The sequence below is a fragment of the Cherax quadricarinatus genome, chromosome 36 (assembly GCF_038502225.1).
Source record: "Cherax quadricarinatus isolate ZL_2023a chromosome 36, ASM3850222v1, whole genome shotgun sequence".
In the NCBI taxonomy this organism is placed as follows: domain Eukaryota; kingdom Metazoa; phylum Arthropoda; class Malacostraca; order Decapoda; family Parastacidae; genus Cherax; species Cherax quadricarinatus.
The window spans coordinates 29515091-29537831 of record NC_091327.1 but is presented as its reverse complement, the minus strand read 5'-3'; the positions used below and the strand labels follow the sequence as shown (position 1 = coordinate 29537831).

At 41.5% G+C, this 22741-nt stretch overlaps 2 protein-coding genes across 6 annotated transcripts in view; one reads left to right on the top strand and one right to left on the bottom strand.

Annotated features, from left to right (window-relative positions):
• Positions 1 to 22741, top strand: part of Eaat1 (Excitatory amino acid transporter 1) — a 349192-nt gene that overhangs the window by 288824 nt on the left and 37627 nt on the right. For all 5 annotated transcript variants that reach the window (XM_070091619.1, XM_070091618.1, XM_070091617.1 and 2 more), the window contains exon 6: positions 22580 to 22631. In XM_070091619.1, coding sequence (XP_069947720.1) covers positions 22580 to 22631 — 52 coding nt within the window. The remainder of the gene's footprint in view (positions 1 to 22579; positions 22632 to 22741) is intronic.
• On the bottom strand, positions 1454 to 17701 carry LOC128691350 (uncharacterized). Its single transcript, XM_053780166.2, has 3 exons — positions 17251 to 17701; positions 16058 to 16222; positions 1454 to 2954 (listed from the first exon to the last, which is right to left on the bottom strand). The coding sequence occupies exons 1-3, from the start codon at positions 17348 to 17350 to the stop codon at positions 2758 to 2760; spliced, it is 462 nt and encodes a 153-aa protein (XP_053636141.1). The 5' UTR covers positions 17351 to 17701; the 3' UTR covers positions 1454 to 2757.

Here is a 22741-nt window from a genome sequence, read left to right as displayed (position 1 = left end):
TTGGGTGTTGTGTCTTTCATTTCCCCTTCCCCCCTACCCCGTGTTTTTGTTCTTACCCTTTGTGGGTCCATAGCTCTCCTGCAGTGTTCTTTTTTCTTGGCCTTTAGACTGATCCTACAACTACTTCCTATCCTTCTAGCTTTGCCTCCTACCCTCACTTTTGCCTCCCTTCACCCGATTCTATTCTTGTCTCATCAACCACGCTCCCTACTTTACACTACCACCACCACCATCGCTACTACTACTACTACTACTACTACTTCGACTATCAGCCTTACCCCCACTACTTCTACTACTACTTCCACTACCTGCATTACCACTACCACTCCTCCCACGTCTCTTGTCCCGTTCCTGCTATCTGTCCTATATATACTGTCTCCATCTCTTTTCTGTTAGTGTGACTACGTAAATGGTACAGGTAGGACCGAAACTTCGTCGTAAGCTCCTCCCTCCTATATGCGGGTTATTTGTTTTGGACAATCAGCCTACGCCTTATATGCTCTCTTCCTCCTCTTACCCTTCCCCCTCCTCCTTTCTCGAATCGTTCTTCTCCCAGTTTTTCCCCTCAGCAGTCATAACCTGGTGCGCGGGATACCCAGGTATTCTCTCATCATTACACCTGTGCGAGTTATTGCATATTATTTATGAAGACGTTTCGTCCACCAAGAGTTTTAACAATTCATATATAGATAACGTCTCTGGTTTAATATGTTCTCCGAGGTTTTATTATCTCCCATTAAGTGATCTGTTATCATCTTGGTGGGTCAGTTGGCCCTATACAGTGTTCCTCCATTATCATGTTCTTATAATCCTGTTGTATATTTGTGTTTGTTGGTGACTGATTATCACTGACACTCACGAAGGTTCCGTCATGCATTACAACTTGCCTGCCCCTAGACACAATAATTTGCAATATTATTACTCCATGCTGTAAAATTCGATTCGGAATGGTTATAGGAAGGTTCAACAATAATGGTTAATGAGGGGAATAACGCACGAAGCAGATGTATAGATAGATAACTAGATAGATAGAGAGAGATTTGGAGGGATGGAGGGGGTTTAAGACGGTAAACAGCCACAAGGAGGAGGGAGTGGCAGGTCCCATCTATTTGAAGTACCTCACATGAGCATCTCAACACACACACCTGGGTGTCAAGTTCTGATCTGAGACTGGTGGTCTTACCTTTAACAAGATCATTTCTACTACCTAAGACACAGACAACATATCATAGAGTGGTTAATAAAAAGTGTTATTCAAAATGCTACACATCATATTACAATGTATTGAAATATACTCCACTTTATTACAAATTATAAAGAACACTAAACATCACATTAAGATATATACACTAATATATATATATATATATATATATATATATATATATATATATATATATATATATATATATATATATATATATATATATATATATATATAGTATAATGTCGTGCCTATTCAGATTCCTTTATTTCAGGTGGACGACATGTCTATATACACAAAAGCCCCTTAATATGCAGAACATTTCGGACAAACTTAAGACTAACTTAAGATTAATAAGACAATGTCTTATTGAGAGTTTTTATATACATTCACTCAGGTGGTTGTAAATATAAACTTAGGAGTCACACTAAACTTCCTTAAAAATTAAACTTTTCTAAAAAATTCTTTTACAGAAAGTAAGATTTTTTTCTTTCATTGACAATGATATAAAGATTTAAATTTTTGGACAAAAAAAAACGTAGAAACCTCACCTAACTTCATTTAAACTAAACTAATTTTTTTAGTTAAATTCTGCTATATATTACATAGGTAGTTGCATTAATTTAATATTACTTAAAATAAATCAGATTTTTTTTTTCGTTATGCTCAGATTGAATTTGGTAGAGTCATGGCCTGAAAATTTTTTCCTCTGGCTATTTGACAGAAAACAACCTTGCTAAATAGACCAAACTCAGATGTTAGGCATATGTATGTGTGGGAATTATATATAAAATATATAACACAAACGTCAATGTTTATGGGAATGAGGTATGGATGATTAAATATTTACAATGAATGTGAGATATGTAATTACATGGATGATTGCGGTAAATAATTATGGTTTGTCTCGCTATCTGCTGACGAAGGATCGAGCCGACACTTCTCCTTGTGCTGCATCACCTAATAGGGTCTAGCGCCTCGAAATATAATGTATAATTACGTATTTCTAAGTAGCTACTGAATTATTTGTAAGTGTTTTTGTGGCTGCAACACAACGCTTCAATGCCAGATCAGTTTTAGTATTTTTATTGCTCTGTGAAGCGCTAAACCCTTAGAGGTTCGACAGCACCTAGGGAATGGGATGTTGGAGGGTAATCAATGGTGGTTCCTAAGGAAGGGAATGGTAGTTCCAGCTATTTGGATCAAGAGCCCTGATCCTTACTGTTGATGCCTGGTCCTTGCTCCTAAGGCTTGTACCCACTCCTTGTATCTGCGGTCTGGACCCCAGTCTTTGTTTCTGAGGTTTGAACCCCAGTCCTTGCTCCTGAGGTCTGGTCCCTAGTCCTTGCTCCTGAGATCTGGACCCTACTCCTTGTTTTTGAGGTCTGGAACCCAGTCCTTATTTCTGAGGTCAGGACCCCAGTCCTTGTTTCTGGGGTTTGGACCCCAATCATTGCTCCTGAGGTCTGGACCCCACTTCTTGATCCTGAGATCTGGTTCCTACTTCTTGTTCCTGAGGTCTGGCCCTCTGCTGCGTTGTCCTCCTTCATCCATCACCTGAAGAGAATGCTGAGGACAAGCACGGTCGTGAGTGTGAGGGCAGGGAGAGTGATGGTACTTGCAGTGTTGCAGCTGTTGGTGGTACAGAAGCAGATAATGGTAGTGGAGGTGGCGTGGCTCCAGCAACCCTCCTTGTAGGGTACCCCTTGTAGGTTCTTTCTCGGAGAACACCCGCGGACTGTCCGACTCTCTGCCGTACATAAACAAAACATTACACATCATTCAAAGAACAGAAATTAATAAAAATAAAATAGCGCTGAGACCAGCAGATCACTAGTATACGTGATATATGTACGTAAAATGTTATTCCAAAATTTAAATTATTTTTCACTATATAGCAATGGGAATTTTGGCTAGTATCAGTCACAGAAGGGGAAGTCACAGCTAGGGTGTTTCTTGGCTGGACATTGCTTAGTCTCCATACAATGTTCAGTATTGCCTCTTATTGTCTTGTAAATGACTGACATCTCTCCTTAACATCACTTAATTTATTCTTCAACCTTAAGTCACGTTTTTCTTCTATCTGTGCTAGTAGAAATACACAGGTATGATGATGATAATAATAATAATAATAATAATAATAATAATAATAATATTATTATTATTATTATTATTATTATTATTATTATTATTAATCAGTAAATAATACTATTGATAGTGATTTTTATTAATCAGTGATATTTTTACACATGTTCTTGCTTCATTGACCAATCAGTGTCACGGGGAAAATGTCTTGGTGCTGGAAACTCTCTGGAAATCGCAATCAAGTGAGAGGTTACACTGCGCATGCCGCTGATACTTTTGAAGTTGTAATTTACTGAGGGTGAGGAATCGGTATGTGTTAGTACTGAGGAAGCAAGAGTCGTGCCTCAACACCAAGACCGAAATTATTGTTTATTATACGTACCATGCGACTGTTTTTTGTGAAGGCATGAGGTCATGATTAATAGTCATCCGCAAGAATGATAAATGATAAGAAAACAACAGACTTTAAACGTTTTTTGTGAAGGCATGAGGTCATGATTAATAGTCATCCGCAAGAATGATAAATGATAAGAAAACAACAGACTTTAAATCAAAATAAATAAGTTTAGCTTACAGAGTAAGTTAGTGTTAAAATTAGACATAATCTCAAATGCAATAAACTACGATCACAACCTCTTAGATATACAAAGTGTAACGTTAGACTTTGAGAAATCCAAAAACAGTGTACGAGAACGAATATTATTATTGAATATTATTATTATTGAGTATTATTAATGACTCTGTTCAAATTATTTGTGCTCTCTCGCTTAGAATGCTGTTTGATGTTGATAGCTTCGTTCAATGCAAGAGTTATTTAAGGTAAAACTGATACAAAGATCGTTTACTGCCCTCATAGAGTCAAAGCATTTTAACTACTGGAAACGCCTTAGAGAGCCGAATGTACTCTCTGAAGCAGAGAGATGCATGATAATATACACGTGGAAGATACTTGAGGGCCTAGTTCCAAACCTACAATCTCCTATAAAAAAAATACTGGCATGAGAGAGAAATAAGAGAATGTGTAAAATAAATCCAGGGAAAAAGCAGGGGCAACACAGGTACGATAGAAGTTCACTGTATCAACATCAGTGGACCTAGACTACCAGCAGGAACAAATGCAGGAAACTGAATCACTACCTCCACCAAATGCCAGATCAACTAGGCTGCGATGTCTGTGTGTGTCAGCGGGCCGCCAGCAGCAACAGCTTGGTTGACCATGCAGTGAAGAGCAATAATTGAGACACTTAGGCAACTAAACAAAAAAGGCACAATACCGTGACTGGAACGATACACAAATAACCCGCACATAGAAGAGAGGAACTTATGACGACGTTTCGGTCCGACTTGGACCATTTACAAAGTCACACTAACGAAAAAGGAGAGCAGGAAGGGTATATATAGGCAGGAGGTGGTAGTAGTAGTGGAGGTGGAAGGAAGTAGTACTACCTTCCCTACTATTACTACTACCTTCCACCTCTACCACTACTACTACTACTGCCACTACCACCTCCTGCCTATGTATACCCTTCCTGCTCTCCTTTTCGTTAGTGTGACTTTATAAATGGTCCAAGTCGGACCGAAACGTCGTCGTAAGCTCCTCTCTTCTATGTGCGGGTTATTTGTGTACTTTGGCAACATTTGGTTTGTCGGTTTTCTAAATCATTTATAATGAAGAGCAAAGTCTGGCCCCAGGCCAGGCTGCGAGAGAAGGAAAATTCTCGAGACCCGTCACAGGTATTACAAAAGAAGTACCATGAATAAAGGACACGCACACACATCAATTAATACACAACTAACCCACAAATTTGAATGGAAACTGTAGACGACGTCTCAATAAAATCCTCGACCATTATCAAGTAGCGACTGAGAGAGAACAGGGAAGCCAGAAGAGAGGTCAAGGCTAGTTGTAAATTGTTTCTGTGACAATGTTGTCTTCGCTCTTCATCCGTAGATAAGTGAGTGGGGACTCCATAATACCTAGCACAGCAGAAGTGCCACTCTCAAACACTGAATTATTATTATTATTATTAAAGATTCGCCGGTATTCTCCCGGCCCGGGCCTTTTCCAAGTGGTGGCCCGGCCTTGGCTCCCTCTTTAGGGAGTGACTGAGACCTAAGTCTCCCATGGGAGGAGGCACAAGTACCTCCTCATCTTCGGGACCAACTGTCCCCAGGCCTAGCCACAAGCTAGGCCTCTCTGGTCTGCCATCCCCGCCCCAAAGGGGCAAATGGGAATGACAGTCTTATGAGCTAAAGGCTCGGGCTCAGGCACCTACCCTACCCTAGAAGGGTTAGGCATGGTGTCGATCTCAAACACTGAAGGATTTATTATTATTATTATTATTATTATTATTATTATTATTATTATTATTATTATTATTATTATTATATTACTAATATATTCATGGGAGAGCTAAAAGTACCAGAAAAGACATTCAACTGGAGAAGGTTATATGCAGTTTTTTAAGGCACATTTTTACATTTAAGTTACAGCCCATTTCTAAGTTGGGTTACAACGGAAAAACTCTAAATATAAAATAAAAGACGATAAAATAATCTGCAGCGCCAACAGAAAACGGGCAGCCACTTCCCTCGGCCCATATAACTAAGTTATATTTCAACTGTTCAAGGTTCAGCACCTATTTGACTGTTTGAAGTGCCAAATTGTCTGTGGTTACGAGGACAGGCTGCAACATAGCCAGCATCGACTGAAGATCACCGATATGCTGCGTGGGTTACACTGAAGGGTTGGCATAGAATTCCCGAATTTGAAATAAAAGGATGATGGCAGAGGGGCGAGAGAAGAGGAATGAGGACCAACGAAAGATGGTAGAGAGAAGAAGGATAAAGGAGACAGAAGCCAATATAAAAGAGGAGGGTAAATAAGGGACGTGACGTGATGGCGTGCGGGAACAATGGTGGGAGAGGATGAGGATGGGGAGTGGCAGGCAGGAAAATCATGGGATTCGTTAATCATGGACAAAAATAAAGATAAAGACGAGATAATAGCCATAAATAGAAGAAAAAGTCAAACTGGCGGTATCTTAGATTGAAACACAAGAGTTAGGGGAAAAATACCAGCAGATATACATAGGAAGCAATAGATGGCAGGCCAGAGGAGACGAGAATACTCTTGATATATTCAGCTTAAACCTTATTACGTATGAGACAGTTATGGAAACTGTAATGAGGAAAGCGACAACATAAGATAAAAAGTAAAGCAAGTCCATGAGAAAGAATACGTGATAAGTATTAAAAGACTTGTTGACAAGCCACATGTGCAACAGTTAAGTATGTTTATTCCGAAACGTTTCGCTTACACGGTGGGATTCTTTAGTCAGCACAGAGGAAGCAACTGAAGCAGTGGAGATGCAAAGACGATGTAATCAGTCCATCACCCTGGAAGACGTAGTTTTGAGGTGGTCAGTCCCTCAGCCTGGAGAAGTGTTCTGTTCTATAGTCTGGAACAATGTTACAGACTATGGAGCACAGACTGAGGAACTGACAACCTTGTAACTACGTCTTAAGACCAGAGTGATGTACTGATTACATTGTCTTCATATCTCCATTGCTTATCCTGTATTCGACTGCAGAAGCCTTCTGTGTAGGAGAAATGTTTTGGAGTAAATATTTACCCAGCTGATGGGCCAGTAGGCCTGCTGCAGTGTTCCTTCTTTCAACTTGTTGTTGATATTGTATCCCATTATTATATTCACACTATTAAAAGACGTGTACAGCAACGAGGGAAAACTTAACATAAATACAAGACTAAAAAGAGTAATGATAACAATATAAATAATGACAGTAATATGAATAGTGTTGTAAGTGCAGCGAGTCGAAGGAGCATCCCTCATTGGCCTGGAGTTTTACCACTCTCTCGCCATGGGTTCTAACCCCACTAGTATAGTTGTTTCTTTGCAATCGTCTTATTACGATTTCTTAAGTCAAACCATTACTGTCCGTGAGTACGTTACTCTTTGATGTGTGTTCACAGAGCTGTCTGCTGGAGGTCGATAGTCAGCTCCTAGCCCCACCTCCTAGATCGGCACCACTGATTACTGGCCTCTTAGGCCTCATCATACGTACCATTGTAGAAGACGATGACACGAGCCAACGACTGTAATCGGTATAGTAGTAGTAGTAATGGTAATAGTAGTCAGTAGTAGTACTAGTACCTTTCATCCGTGGACTGCTTGCAGAGGCAATGTTCGCGGCTTTCACTGAGACCCACATAAAGGATCACTTGGACAACGAAATATGGATCCCAGGTTACAACCTATACATATGTGACAGAGTGAACAGGCAAAAGGGGGGGGGTTGGCCTGTACATTGCAGAGTCACTTGTTTGCACAGAACTGCTTAATGCCTCAAATGATGTAGTGGAAGTTTTAGCAGTAAAGATCGAGAACCAAAACCTAGTCATTGTGGTAGTCTACAAGCCTCCGGATGCAACATCCCAGCAATTCCAGGAACAGCTGTTAAAAATTGACCACTGTCTGGAAAATCTTCCAGCTCCTGCACCCAACATCTTGCTCCTGGGGGATTTCAACTTAAGGCAGCTAAAATGGAGGAATATAGCAAATAATATTGTTGCAGTAATAACACCAGGAGGCAGCTCTGATGAAAACTCACACTCACACGAGCTTTTAAATCTCTGCACAAAATTCAATTTAAACCAGCAAATAATAGAGCCTACTAGACTGGAGAATACACTAGACCTCATCTTCACTAACAATGATGATCTGATAAGAAATGTCACCATATCAAAAACAATATACTCAAATCACAACATAATTGAGGTTCAGACATGTATGCGTGGAGCCCCAGACCGACATAATGAGACTAGTCACGAGGGAGCATTCACCAAATTCAACTTCAATAACAAAAACATAAAGTGGGACCAAGTAAACCAAGTCCTAACCGATATAAGCTGGGAAGGTATACTAAGCAACACAGACCCCAACTTATGCCTAGAACAGATTAACTTGGTGGCACTCGATGTATGCACAAGGCTTATTCCTCTAAGAAAAAGGAGGAGTAGATGTAAAATAGAAAGAGACAGGCGCTCCCTTTACAGGCGACGGAAAAGAATAACAGAGCGGCTAAAAGAGGTCAGTATATCTGAAATGCGTAGGGAGACACTGGTCAGAGAAATAGCAAGCATCGAACTTAAGCTAAAGGAATCTTATAGGAGTCAGGACTCGCGGGAAGAACTAAAAGCCATAAATGAAATCGAAAGAAACCCAAAGTATTTCTTCTCCTATGCCAAATCAAAGTCGAGAACAACGTCCAGTATTGGGCCCTTACTTAAACAAGATGGGTTCTACACAGATGACAGCAAGGAAATGAGTGAGCTACTGAAGTCCCAATATGACTCAGTTTTTAGCAAGCCGCTAACCAGACTGAGAGTCGAAGATCAAAATTAATTTTTTATGAGAGAGCCACAAAATTTGGTTAACACAAGCCTATCCGATGTTATCCTGACGCCAAATGACTTCGAACAGGCGATAAATGACATGCCCATGCACTCTGCCCCAGGGCCAGACTCATGGAACTCTGTGTTCATCAAGAACTGCAAGAAGCCCCTATCACGAGCTTTTACCATCCTATAGAGAGGGAGCATGGACACGGAGGTCGTCCCACAGTTACTAAAAATAACAGACATAGCCCCACTCCACAAAAGGGGCAGTAAAGCAACAGCAAAGAACTACAGACCGATAGCACTAACATCCCATATCATAAAATTCTTTGAAAGGGTCCTAAGAAGCAAGATCACCACCCATCTAGAAACCCATCAGTTACACAACCCAGGGCAACATGGGTTTAGAACAGGTCGCTCCTGTCTGTTTCAACTATTGGATCACTACGACAAGGTCCTAGATGCACTAGAAGACAAAAAGAATGCAGATGTAATATATACAGACTTTGCAAAAGCCTTCGACAAGTGTGACCATGGCGTAATAGCGCACAAAATGCGTGCTAAAGGAATAACAGGAAAAGTCGGTCGATGGATCTATAATTTCCTCACTAACAGAACACAGAGAGTAGTCGTCAACAGAGTAAAGTCCGAGGCAGCTACGGTGAAAAGCTCTGTTCCACAAGGCACAGTACTCGCTCCCATCTTGTTCCTCATCCTCATATCCGACATAGACAAGGATGTCAGCCACAGCACCGTGTCTTCCTTTGCAGATGACACCCGAATCTGCATGACAGTGTCTTCCATTGCAGACACTGCAAGGCTCCAGGCGGACATCAACCAAATCTTTCAGTGGGCTGCAGAAAACTATATGAAGTTCAACGATGAGAAATTTCAATTACTTAGATATGGTAAACACGAGGAAATTAAATCTTCATCAGAGTACAAAACAAATTCTGGCCACAAAATAGAGCGAAACACCAACGTCAAAGACCTGGGAGTGATCATGTCGGAGGTTCTCACCTTCAAGGACCATAACATTGTATCAATCGCATCTGCTAGAAAAATGACAGGATGGATAATGAGAACCTTCAAAACTAGGGAGGCCAAGCCCATGATGACACTCTTCAGGTCACTTGTTCTATCTAGGCTGGAATACTGCTGCACACTAACAGCACCTTTCAAGGCAGGTGAAATTGCTGACCTAGAAAATGTACAGAGAACCTTCACGGCGCACATAACGGAGATAAAACACCTAAATTACTGGGAGCGCTTGAGGTTCCTAAACCTGTATTCCCTGGAACGCAGGCGGGAGAGATACATGATTAGATACACCTGGAAAATCCTAGAGGGACTAGTACCGAACTTGCACACGAAAATCACTCACTACGAAAGCAAAAGACTTGGCAGACGATGCAACATCCCCCCAATGAAAAGCAGGGGTGTCACTAGCACGTTAAGAGACCATACAATAAGTGTCAGGGGCCCGAGACTGTTCAACTGCCTCCCAGCATACATAAAGGGGATTACCAAGAGACCCCTGGCAGTCTTCAAGCTGGCACTGGACAAGCACCTAAAGTCGGTTCCTGACCAGCCGGGCTGTGGCTCGTACGTTGGTTTGTGTGTAGCCAGCAGTAACAGCCTGGTTGATCAGGCTCTGATCCACCAGGAGGCCTGGTCACAGACCGGGCCGCGGGGGCGTTGACCCCCGGAACTCCAGGTAAACTCCAGGTACATACGTGGTTGATCCAGCCAGTAGTAACATGCTTCTGCCAAAGATTGAGCCATGCCTGAGATAAACAGACATGTGCAAGGGGAAATAATCTAAAGATAATAAGAGAGAAACAAAGATATAATGCATGCATTAAGGAACACATTAAGTGCACTCACGCTATCGTGCACTCACGTGCGCGCGCACACACACACACACACACACACACACACACACACACACACACACACACACACACACACACACACACACACACACACACATACACACACACACACACTGTACACCATTTACGTCAGGCCGATACTGGAGTATGCAGCACCAGTTTGGAATCCACACCTGGTCAAGCACGTCAAGAAATTAGAGAAAGTGCAAAGGTTTGCAACAATACTAGTCCCAGAGCTACGGGGATTGTCCTATGAAGAAAGGTTGAGGGAAATCGGCTTGACGACACTGGAGGACAGGAGGGTCAGGGGAGACATGATAACACCATATAAAATACTGCGCGGAATAGACAAGGTGGACAAAGACGAGATGTTCCAAAGATGGGACACAGAAACATGAGGTCATAATTGGAAGTTGAAGACTCAGATGAATCAACGCGATGTTAGGAAGTATTTCTTCAGTCACAGAGTAGTTAGGCAGTGGAATAGCCTAGAAAGTGACGTAGTGGAGGCGGGAACCATACATAGTTTTAAGACGAGGTTTGATTAAGCTCATGGAGCAGGGAGAGAGAGGACCTAGTAGCAATCAGTGAAGAGGCGGGGCCAGGAGCTATGACTCGACTCCTGCAACCGCAAATAGGTGAGTACACTCACACACACACATACACACACACGCACGCGCGCAAAACAGGCCAAATATCTATCGAAAAGTGCCTCTGATATCTAGTAACTACTCACACCAGGTGAAACACGTCAAGAAATCTGAGAAAGGCAGAAGTTTGCAACAAGACAAGTTCCGGAGGAGTTAAGGCAGAGGTTAATATGTTAATATGGACATATTTAGTATTTCTACATAAAATAATTTAATATAAAGACAATATAAACATTAATTTAATGAAACTTAGAGTTTAATTTGATTTCGCAAAACTTATAATATTTACATGGTAATTTCCAAAAATTAATCATGTCAGAAGCATCAGGGACTGAGGGAAGCTCATCATATTTCATTTTCAATAATGAATTTGTTTTCAAATCAGTAAGTTCTATTTGTATGTTACTAGGCATCATCAAGATTTTTTTTTTTTTTGACAAAATCACTAAAACGACTTTCGAATGACTTGCAATAATCTGATTTTTTTTTCAATATTTTTATAAAAATTACCATTATCTTCATCACATTACCGAAGGAATAAAATCACTAACAATAGTTGCTAAGTTTTAGATTTACTTTCGGTAAAACTCATTTTTGGCTAAAATTTACTTGAATTTGTTATATATTTTTTTCTACATATCTATTTTTTTTTTTTGTATGAGTAGATTTGTTTTATTATTATTATTATCACTGGGGTGCAATGCGCCACCTCTGACGCATGCACCACAGGCTGGCCAGTCTGATGACACTGGAGGACACTAGGTATAGAAGCGACATGACTACGACGTATAAAATACTGAGAATAGTTGACAGTGTGAACAGGGCCAGAATGTTTCAAATATGGGACACAACAACAAGACGACACGATTGGAAGCTGAAAACTCAGATAAATCACAGGGACGTTAAAAAGTATTTCTTCAGACACAAGAGGTTTCAAAAAGTGGAATAATGTGGAAAGTGAAGCAGTAGAGATAGAATCCATACATAGTTTTAAGAAGTATAATAAGGCTCTTGGAGTCGTGAGTGGATCTAGTAGCGACCAACACACACACACACACACGCTACAAACCTCACTCAAGGAAAGGGATCATGGGATGAGTATAACATCGGACACTTCTAATGTGCACATCAACCAAATAACTGCTGCAGCATACGGGCGCCTAGCGAACCTAAGAACAGCATTCCGACATCTCAATAAGGAATCGTTCAGGACCCCGTACACCTGTACGGCAAGCCTATATTGGAGAATGCAGCACCAGTCTGGAACCCACACCTAGTCAAGCACGCAAGGAAATTAGAGAAATTGCAAAGGTTTGCAACAAGACTAGTCCCGGAGCTAAGGGGCATGTCCTACGACGACAGGTTAAGGGAAATCGACCTGACGACACTGGAAGGCAGGAGAGATAGGGGAGATATGATAACGACATACAAAATACTGAGAGGAATCGACAAGGTGGACAGAGACAGGATGTTCCAGAGATGGGACACAGCAACAAGTGGTCACAATTGGAAGTTGAGGACTCCGATGAATCACAGTGATGTTAGGAAGTATTTCTTCAGTCACAGAGTTGTCAGGAAGTGGAATAGTCTGGGAAGTGATGTAGTGGAGGCAGGATCCATACATAGCTTTATGAAGAGTTATGATAAAGCTCATGGTGCAGGAAGAGTGACCTAGTAGTGACCAGTGGAGAGGCGGGACCAGGAGCTGTGACTCGACCCCTGCAACCACAACTAGGTGAGTACAACTGAGTACACACATACCTACTAACCTGCCCACTGGAGGTCTACAACAAGGTGACAGAAGTAAAGCAGGAGATATGGGGGGGGGGTAGACTGCATTTTCTTGGACTGTAAGAAGGTTTTCGACACAGTTCCACAGAAGAGATTAGTGCAAAAGCTAAAGGAATAACAGAAAAGGCTCTGCTATGGATCAAGGAATACCTGATAGGAAGGAAACAACGAGTGATGATTTGTGATGAGGTGTCAGAGTGGACAGGGTTCTACAAGGGCCAGTCCTAGGCCCGGTACTGTTTCTGGTATATATGAATGACATGACGGAAAGGATAGATGCAGAGGTGTCCCTGTTTGCAGACAATGTGAAGCTAACTCGAGTGGTAGGACTACAAAGGGATCTGGACAGCATGCAAGCCTGGACCAACAATTGGCTCCTGGAGTTTAACCCTACCAAGTGCAGTCATGAAGACTGAGGAAGGCCAAAGAAGATTACAGACAGAGTACAAGCTAGGGGGCGAAAGACTGCAATCCTGCAATACTCACTCAAGGAAAAAGATCTTGGGGAGAGTATAATACTGAGCACATATCCTGAAGCGCACATCAAGCAAACTACTGCTGCAGTATATGGGCGTCTCGATACCTGAGTAAGGAATCGTTCAAAACTTTGTACACCGTGTACGTCAGACCCATACTGGAGTATGCAGCATCAGTTTGGAACCTACACCTGTTCAAGCACATGAGAAATTAGAGAAAATGCAAAGGTTTGAAACAGGACTAGTCCCGGAGCAAAGGGGTATGTCCTACGAGGAGAGGTTAAGGGAAATCAACTTGACGACACTGGATGACAGGGGGAATTGGGGAAACACAATAATGACATGTAAAATACTGAGAGGAATTAACAAGGTGGATACGGAAAGGATGTTTCAGAGATGGGACACAGCAACAAGGGGTCACAACTGAAAGTTAGACTCGGATGAGTTACAGGGATGGTGGGAAGTATTTCTTTAGTAACAGAGTTGTCAGGAAGAGGAACAATCTGGAGAGTGATGTAGTGAAGGCACAACAAAGGTTCATGGAACATGGAGAGATTGGACCCAGTAGCGATCAGCAAAGAGGCGGGGCCAGGAGCTGTGACTCGACTCCTGCAACTACAGATAGGTGAGTACACACACGCACATTCTACATGTTACTTCTCAATGACAAAAAAAAAAAAAACTCACAAGAAGTACACGAATGGATGAGGTCAATGACCACTACTCTGAAAGAAGTCTGGAGCAACAGAAACAATGATGCTACACTGATGGTGTCATGCAACAGTGTTGCTGAGAGCAGTGTGGCCATACAACAGTGTTGCTGAGAGCAGTGTGGCCATGCAAGTGTTGCTGAGAGCAGTGTGGCCATACAACAGTGTTGCTGAGAGTAGTGTGGCCATGCAACGTGTTGCTGAGAACAGTGTGGCCATGCAACAGTGTTGCTGAGAGCAGTGGCCATGCAAGTGTTGCTGAGAATGTGGCCATACAACAGTGTTGGTGCTAGCAATGAGACTACGCAAGAATGCTGGCGCCAGAAGTTGCTGAGCTAATAATAATATGAGAGTATTTCTGGAGTGTGATCTGGGTGTCTGGAGTGTATTAGTCTTGCATGCCAACCACTGAGTCATCATCAGGTAGGAAAAAAAGTTACAACCGTGATTCAACATAATTACTCACGGTACAGGAAATGTTTCTATCTAGGGAGGCGAGGATAACACTCAGCATATCTATGGTTACGTGACTAGTGTCTTAGCCATACAGAAATCGGCTTACATCCAACAAAACCCTGGTTTGATCCCAAGGCATGGTGAGACATTAGGGCAAATCTCCCTACTCTTGTTGCTCGTTTACCAAACAGTAAATAGATACTTGGGAGTTAGACATATACACGCTCAAGAGTATTTTGTACGACAGTCCATCTGTGTTAATAACCTCGTTGTTGAAGCAACCCAAGTTGATAAATTAGACACATGTGCAATACTTGGATATCTTGAGTGGAAACGTTTCGCCACACCGTGGCTTCATCAGTCCAGTACAATGAAGAATGGTAAAGGTCACGAGTTTGAGGTAATCAGTCCCTCAGCCTGATGTAATCAGTTAATGAATCTTGACATCTAGAATACTTGTCGGTTTTCTGAACCATTAATCTACAAGCAACCTAAGTAAAAACAAGGAGGAGGAGTTCAACTGTTGTGGGTCACATCCTGGAGGAGGACAGGAGGACCCAAACAAAAATAAGTCAAAATACATGCATGTCATTGTAGTGAATGTTAAAAAAAAGTGTGTAAGGAGTGAGGAGATTGCATACTTACAACATTGTCGCAGCCAGTGAGTCTGTTATTCCTATGTCAAGGATCCTAATGAGGTGTAGACTGTCTGTTACTGTTAGGTCTCTGCTGTTTCCCATAAATGACTTTTAAGGAGAATACAGGGTAACAATTTCATGGTAACAATAGTTTGCATTGGCAAGAGTGATGCACGTGTAGTACCCACAGTCAGTGGCCAGGCTTCAAACACCTTTTATTGTACAGCAATAAAGGAATGGAACAGACTGCCCGCACATATCAAAGCCAGTCATAGCATGAACCAGTTCAAGAAGAGTGCCAAAAGGTGTCTGATGAATGTAGCTACAGAAAGGGAGGGGAATGATTTTCTATTTTTTAGCTAACATACGTGTAAATTTTACCTTATTCCTAGTAATGACCCTCGTATTGTAGATAGTCTTAATGACCCTCGTGTAGTAGATAGTCTTTTTAGTATGATAATAAGATGTTATCTTCATTATAGAATAATAAGAAAATATTATAACCTTTATATTATAATAATAAAGTAAAATGACCCCAATGGAAATAAGTCACTCTGTCTGACTTTTTTGGGTTATCCCAGGTTCTCTACACATATGCTGCTATGTATGATAATTCTATGTAACTGTATTTGTGTATACCTGAATAAACTTACTTACTTACTTAACTCACATTACTTTGAACCCGAGTGGATTTGCGGTTGTTTGAGGTTAACACTGAGTTGAGTTCTCTCACCATCACCAGACGCCCAGCTAGGTACAGATTTGACGCAGATATGATCTTTCTGACACTTTCTCCAGAAGGAGGCCCATGAGGAGGCTTGGATGAAGTCTTCACAATCAGGTTCCCCGGCCACGCCTGTGCCGCATTCATAGCAATACAAAGATTCCTCGTCGTCCCCTGCAACAGGAAATGTCATGAGAGGAAGAATAAAAGTCAATGTACCATGGCATGGATAATTAACAACCCACTATTTCAAAATTTTAGAAAACGCCTCGGTCCGTCTTGAACCATTGATAATGGTCCAGGATCTACGGAAAAGCTGTCCAACACTTCCTCTCCAAGTAATAAGTGGGTTACTGATGTTCAGACTTACAGCACTAGTGTATCCTACTTCGAAGGTTCAGATTGTTACTGGGGACTACAGATGACAATTTGCTAATTTTGTTTTTAAAATGTAGTATTGTTTCAGTAAAAATAGCCTGAGGAAGCCTCGTTAAAGAGTGACTTGTTCATAAATGATATACCTTATAAAAAAAAGTTGTTTAGCACTGTGGAGATGGATATTTTGAAAACTTATTAGCATAATTAATAAACTTGGAGTTGATGAATTGTATACAATAACTGAAGAAAGTCTCTTTTGATTGGCTTTGAATTTTCAGCGATGGTGGATTTTACCTTAATTAAGGAAAGATTATTTATGTCATGTTGTGTAAGATTTAATTTGCTACTTTGACAAAACGAAAAGGTTTCTCTGCAATAACTCTGGTATGCCTATCTGATCTGCTTCAAACCTGAAATGCTGGTGGTATACCTTTGATCGGTTTCCAGGAGTTTACCTACTGTTTCAGTCAGGCCAGAGGCCAGGCTTCTCGGTAGTCTGCCTGTTCACCAAGGCTCTTGCTCGTGTTGGCTCCATGCCCACGTAACCATCACAACCTGGTTCATTACTGGAAGTTATCTCAAGTAGATTTTTTTTATTAATCCTGGGCTGTGTAGCTGCCGAGATTTAAGGTTCGCATTACTATTAAATTGTGTAAGCTCTAATTTTCCAGTTTTCATTAACGTTAAATCCATAGAAGTCATACAGTACCCGCGGAATAGGTGAACGGATTTAGTCTAAGGAAACGAAGGGTAGTTCCTTGATAGTGAAATGTGTGCACAAAAAGAAATACTTGAAATTTCACGAATAACATCGAAAATCTTACCTAGAGCATCACGCAATACTAAGAGAAGCAGGACAGTTGTTATTGTGACATCCATTACGACGATGTTAGAGGTGTCACTTTTCTTCCCCTCTCCGCACATACAAATCAAATTCCTCACTTGCTCCTTGTTTCAGCGTCTTCACTAGGTCGTCTGGCGAGATCACTGGACATACACTCGTACACACCACCTTCTTTGCGAGTATGATGCAAGTAGTGGAGTGGAGCACTGTGGGGGTGAGCCTCTGCGCTGAGTGACTCAGGACTGAGTAGATTCAAGTCGCCACTACACACATATTCTGTTTCCGTCTTAATGCCACCACACAGACACTGTCTCTACTTCTAGCCTCGCCTATCCTCACAAGGAAGGTATATGGCTTGCAATGACACGCCATAGCCCAGCGGGGTTTGGATGAGCAAGTGTACGAATGCCCACTGAACGATGCATAGCAGGCGGGTCCTAGCATCTCTGCTGCGTCTTGCCATGGCCAAGTTGGATATTAAATTCTCTCTTGTTGACCTTTGACTGTATACTCTGACTTCCTCCTTACCGCTCTCATACGATTTTCTCAAAATTCTCAAATTAATTTGATGTGAGTTTCGTCAATTTAACAAGAAAACTGTAAATGAATACATTAAGTGTGTGTACGAGGGATGTTTAATCAGTTGTCACATTTCACTATATGATAAAGTAGCAAGTCTTGATAATTCCCAAAACTTGTTTTAGCTGTTAAGTAAATAAATGTTTAACGTGCATTAAAAGTTATTTGAGACTTTTCTCTAAGTACTGTTCCAAATTAAAATGTATTTATCAGGGTATTATGAGTGGGTAGTTGACAGGGCTCAAGGTGTGTGTGTGCCCCTGCTGGAGGCTGGGATGGGGTAGGGTTTATACCCGTGCCACTCCCTAGCACTTGTGGGGTGGGCATGGGTATCTTCATCTCCCACACCAAACACTGGGTGGGAAGGGGCATTCTCCAGCACCTGAGACCGGGTGGGAAGGGGCATACTCACTCCCATATCTGACAGCTATGTTGGGGTATGGGGTGGTGGAAGGAAGATTAACACAGCCTATTCCCATGCTTAGTAGTGATTTATAGCTTTATCTACCTCCAGAAACTCCAGATATATATATATATATATATATATATATATATATATATATATATATATATATATATATATATATATATATATATATATATATATATATATATATATTATTTATATATATATATATATTATATATATATATATATATATATATATATATATATATATATATATATATATATATATATATATATATATCTTATCCTCTCTGATAGTTACATGGGGGAAGCAAAAGCCTACAATGTTGTCTTATTTCATCACATTGGACGGGGTTCAAACGGTGTTAAAATTTGTCAACCTGAATTAGGAGACTGAGTAATAACGATATCACCAAGTATTCCATTAAAGATTTCATCATATACGGCAGATTTGTTCAAAGGTTTCTTTCTAATAGAACTGGAAATACCGTCTTGGGAAATGCCATCTCAAAGGATGGTCTATCACATACCTAGAGCGGAGCAACAAATATTATGTATACGAGAGGAAAAAAGATGAGGAGGTCGAAAGTAATTTTATTTACATTATAAATCAAAGAATACATACATATAAAACAATGCAATTCATTGATGAGGTTGAGAGAGACAGAATACAACAGACATATACTTTTACTCCGAGACATTCGCCTATTCAGTAGGTTTCTTCAGTCGAATACCGAGGCGACCAATATGAAGACAGCCTGTCACAGTTGATGAACCATTATGATAGAATTACGGAGGCGTTGGAAGACGACCAAAACACAGATGTGATTTACACAGATTTTGCAAAGGCGTTTGACAAATGCGATCATGGAGTGATAGCGCATAAAATGAAGATCATGGCCATTACGGGGAAGGTAATGGATTTTCGGGTTCCTAACACACACAACACAAAAAGTAGTAGTGAACAGGGCAAGATCCAGCATCAGCGAGGTCAAATGCTCAGTGCCCCAAGGCACTGTCCAGGCACCTCTGCTGTTTCTTATCCTCATAGCAGATATAGACAAATACACCCGTCACACTTTTGTATCATCAGTTCCAGATGACACAAGAAGACATAAAAAGGGCTTTCCAGTGGGCAGTGGAGAACAACATGACGTTCAATGGTGATGAGTTCCAACTACTTAGGAATGGAAAGAATGAATAACTCAAAAGGAACTCATAAGGGTCACCAAATAGAACGAAAGGAACACGTAAAAGACCTGGGAATAATTATGTCAGCTGACCTTTCTTTTAAAGACCATAAAAAGACAAAGATCACGACAACGAGGAAGATGACGGGGTGGGTATTGAGAACTTTCAAAACAAGGGAAATAATGCCGATGGTGACACTTCAAATCGCTAGTGCTCCCTCATTTGGAATATTGCTCAGTGCTGACGGCCCCGTTTAAAGCAGGAGAAATATCAGAGCTGGAACAAATACAGAGATCGTTTACGGCTCACATTGAACCAGTAAAGCACCTAAATTACTGGGAACGCTATCTAGTCTTGAACATGTACTCAATGGAGCGGAGGAGATATACATGATAATATATACCTGGAAAATACTCGAGGGCCTGGTCCCAAATCTGCACACTGCCATAACATACTGGAGTGAGAGATATGGGAGGAAGTGCAAAATACACACAGTGAGGAGCAGGGGTGCGGTGGGGACAATAAGGAAACACTGTATCAACATCCGGGGTCCCAGACTATTCAACATTTTACCAGAAGATATCAGAAACACGGCTGGGACAGTTGTAGAAGCCTTCAAGAGGAAACTGGACAAGTATTTTCACCAGGTGCCAGATCAACCAGGCTGTGATAGATATGTGGGACAGCGGGCCCCCAGCAGCAGGGGGTCAACGCCACCGCGGCCCGCTCCGTGACCAGGCCTCGTGGTTGATCAGGACCTGATCCACCAAGCTGTTACTGTTGGCCGCACGCAACACGACGTACGAACCACAGCCCGGCTGATCAAGTACTGATTTTAGGTACCTGTCCAGTACCTTCTTGAAGCCGGCAAGGGGTCTATTGGTAATCCCCCCTTATGTATACTGGGAGGCAGTTGAACAGTCTTGGGCCCCTGACACTTATTGTGTTGTCTCTCAGTGTACTCGTGGCGCCCCTGCTTTTCATTGAGGGACAGTTGCATCTCTTGCCGAGCCTTTTGCTTTCATAGGGAGTGATTTTCGTGTGCAAGTTTGGTACCAAGCCCTCTGTAATTCTCCAAGTGTATATTTTCATGTATCTCTCTCGCCTGCATTCCAGGGAATACAAGTCAAGGGACTTCAACCGTTCCCAGTAATTTAGGTGCCTTGTCGTATTTATGTGTGCCACTTCAGCATTTTCGCCTGCCTTGAAGGAGGCAGTTTGTGTACAGCAGCATTGAAGTGATTTGAAGAGAATCATCATAGGCTTGACATCTCTAGTTTTGAAGGTTCTCATTATCCATCCAAACATTTTCCTAGCAGATGTGGTAGATACATTGTTGTGGGCTTAGAAAGCGAGATCCTCTGACATTATCACTCCCAGGTCCTTCACATTACTTTTTCGCTCTATTGTACGGTTAGAATTTGTTGTATACCCTGATACAGTTTTAATTTCCTCAAGTTTTCCATATTTGAGTATATGAAATTTCTCTTCATATTGTTTTAAGTGACCCATTTGAAGATTTGGTTGATGTCAGCTTGGAGTCTTGCGGTGTCTTCGATGGAGATCACTATCATGGTAATTCGGGTGTCATCCGCAAAGGAAGACACGGAGCTATGGCTAATATCTCTGTCTATGTTAGATTTGAGGAAGAGGAATAGGATGGGAGCGAGTACTGTGCCTTGTGGAACAGAGTTTTTCACCATAGCTGCCTCGGACTTTACTCTGTTTACTATTACTCTTTGGTTCTGTTTGTCAGGAAGTTATAGATCCATCTACCAACTTTTCCTGTTATTCCTTTATCACGCATTTTGTGCGCTATTACACCATGGCCACACCTGTCGAATGTTCTTGCAAAGTCTGTGTATACTACATCTGCATTTTGTTTATCCTCCACAGCATCCAGGACCTTGTCATAGTGGTCCAGTAGCTGGGACAGGCAGGAGCGACCTGCTTTAAACCCGTGTTGCCCTGGGTTGTGTAATTGATGGATATCTAGGTGGTTGGCGATCTTGCTTCTTAAAACCCTTTCAAAGATTGTTATGATATTGGATGTTAGTGCTGTTGATCTGTAGTTCTTTGCAATTGCTTTACTGGCACCTTTGTAGAGTGGGGCTATGTCTGTTGCTTTAAGTGAGTGTGGTATGACCCCTGTGTCCATGCTCCCTCTCCTTAGAATGCTGAAGGCACGTGACAGGGGCTCCTTGCAATTCTTGATGAACATGGAGTTCCGTGAGTCTGAGCCTGGGGCAGAGTGCATGGGCATGTCATTTATTGCCTTTTCAAAGTCTTGTGGTGTTAGGATAATATCAGATATTTTTGAGATTTTGGATCTCGTTCATTAAGAATTCATTTGGATTGTCGACCCTTTGTCTGGGTAAAGGCTCGATGAACGCCGAGTCGTATTGGGATTTTAGTATGTCACTCATTTCTTGGCTGTCATCTGTGCATGTCCCATCTCGCCTAAGCAGGGACCCAGTACTGGATGTTGCTTTTCCCTTAGATTTGGTATAAGAGAAGAAGTTTTTTTTTTTTTTTTAAATTTCCTTTATGGCTTATAGTTCTTCCTGCGATTCATGCCTCCTGTAAAATTCCTTCAGCTTAAGTTCGATATTTACTATTTCATTGACTAGTGCCTCCCTTCGTAATTCAGATATATTGGCTCCTCTCAACAGCTCTGTGATTCTTCGCCTTCGTCTGTATAGGGAGCGTCTCTCTCTTTCTAGTTTACATCTTTCTTTTTCTTAACGGAATGTGTAGGCGAGACTTTTCAGAAGGATAACTAACTGTTACTGCTCATACGTGTCTTTCTCATCCAGTTATAGGTCGTGTTCACCAGTGTTATATTGATTCATTGTTGTAATAGACTCTCGACATTTTCAAACTAAGTTATATACTTGAGAATGCACACCTGTATTAACCCTATGTATTCCCCAGCCTTGGTAAAACATGGAGTGATAAGTTATCGAGTATTTCCTGTGGTGGAGAGCGCGACTCCGGGTGTATGTATACACAATAAGAGATACCAAGTATATACACCTCTTAGTGTGTATAACATTGACATTTCTGTGGTCTTATTGATGCCTAACTTGATTTTATTTTTGTTCCAACAGCACAAGACTATCATCATACAACCGAAACTGAAGGACCTGGAGAATGACACCCGTGAGTACTGTTCATTATTGCTACCTGCTTCCCTCTCACACTGCTCTCTTCTCTCCCTCTCTCCCACACTGAACTCTTCCCTCCATCCCTCCCTCCCATACTGCTCTCAT

Excerpts from the sequence above, each read along its gene's own strand:
- LOC128691350 (XM_053780166.2), bottom strand. The coding sequence starts at position 17,350 with ATGTGCGGAGAGGGGAAGAAAAGTGACACCTCTAACATCGTCGTAATG. Across the intron at positions 16,223-17,250 it reads AGTATTGCGTGATGCTCTAG|GGGACGACGAGGAATCTTTG; the intron begins GTAAGATTTTCG and ends TTCCTGTTGCAG. Across the intron at positions 2,955-16,057 it reads TAGCTGGGCGTCTGGTGATG|AGAGTCGGACAGTCCGCGGG; the intron begins GTGAGAGAACTC and ends TATGTACGGCAG.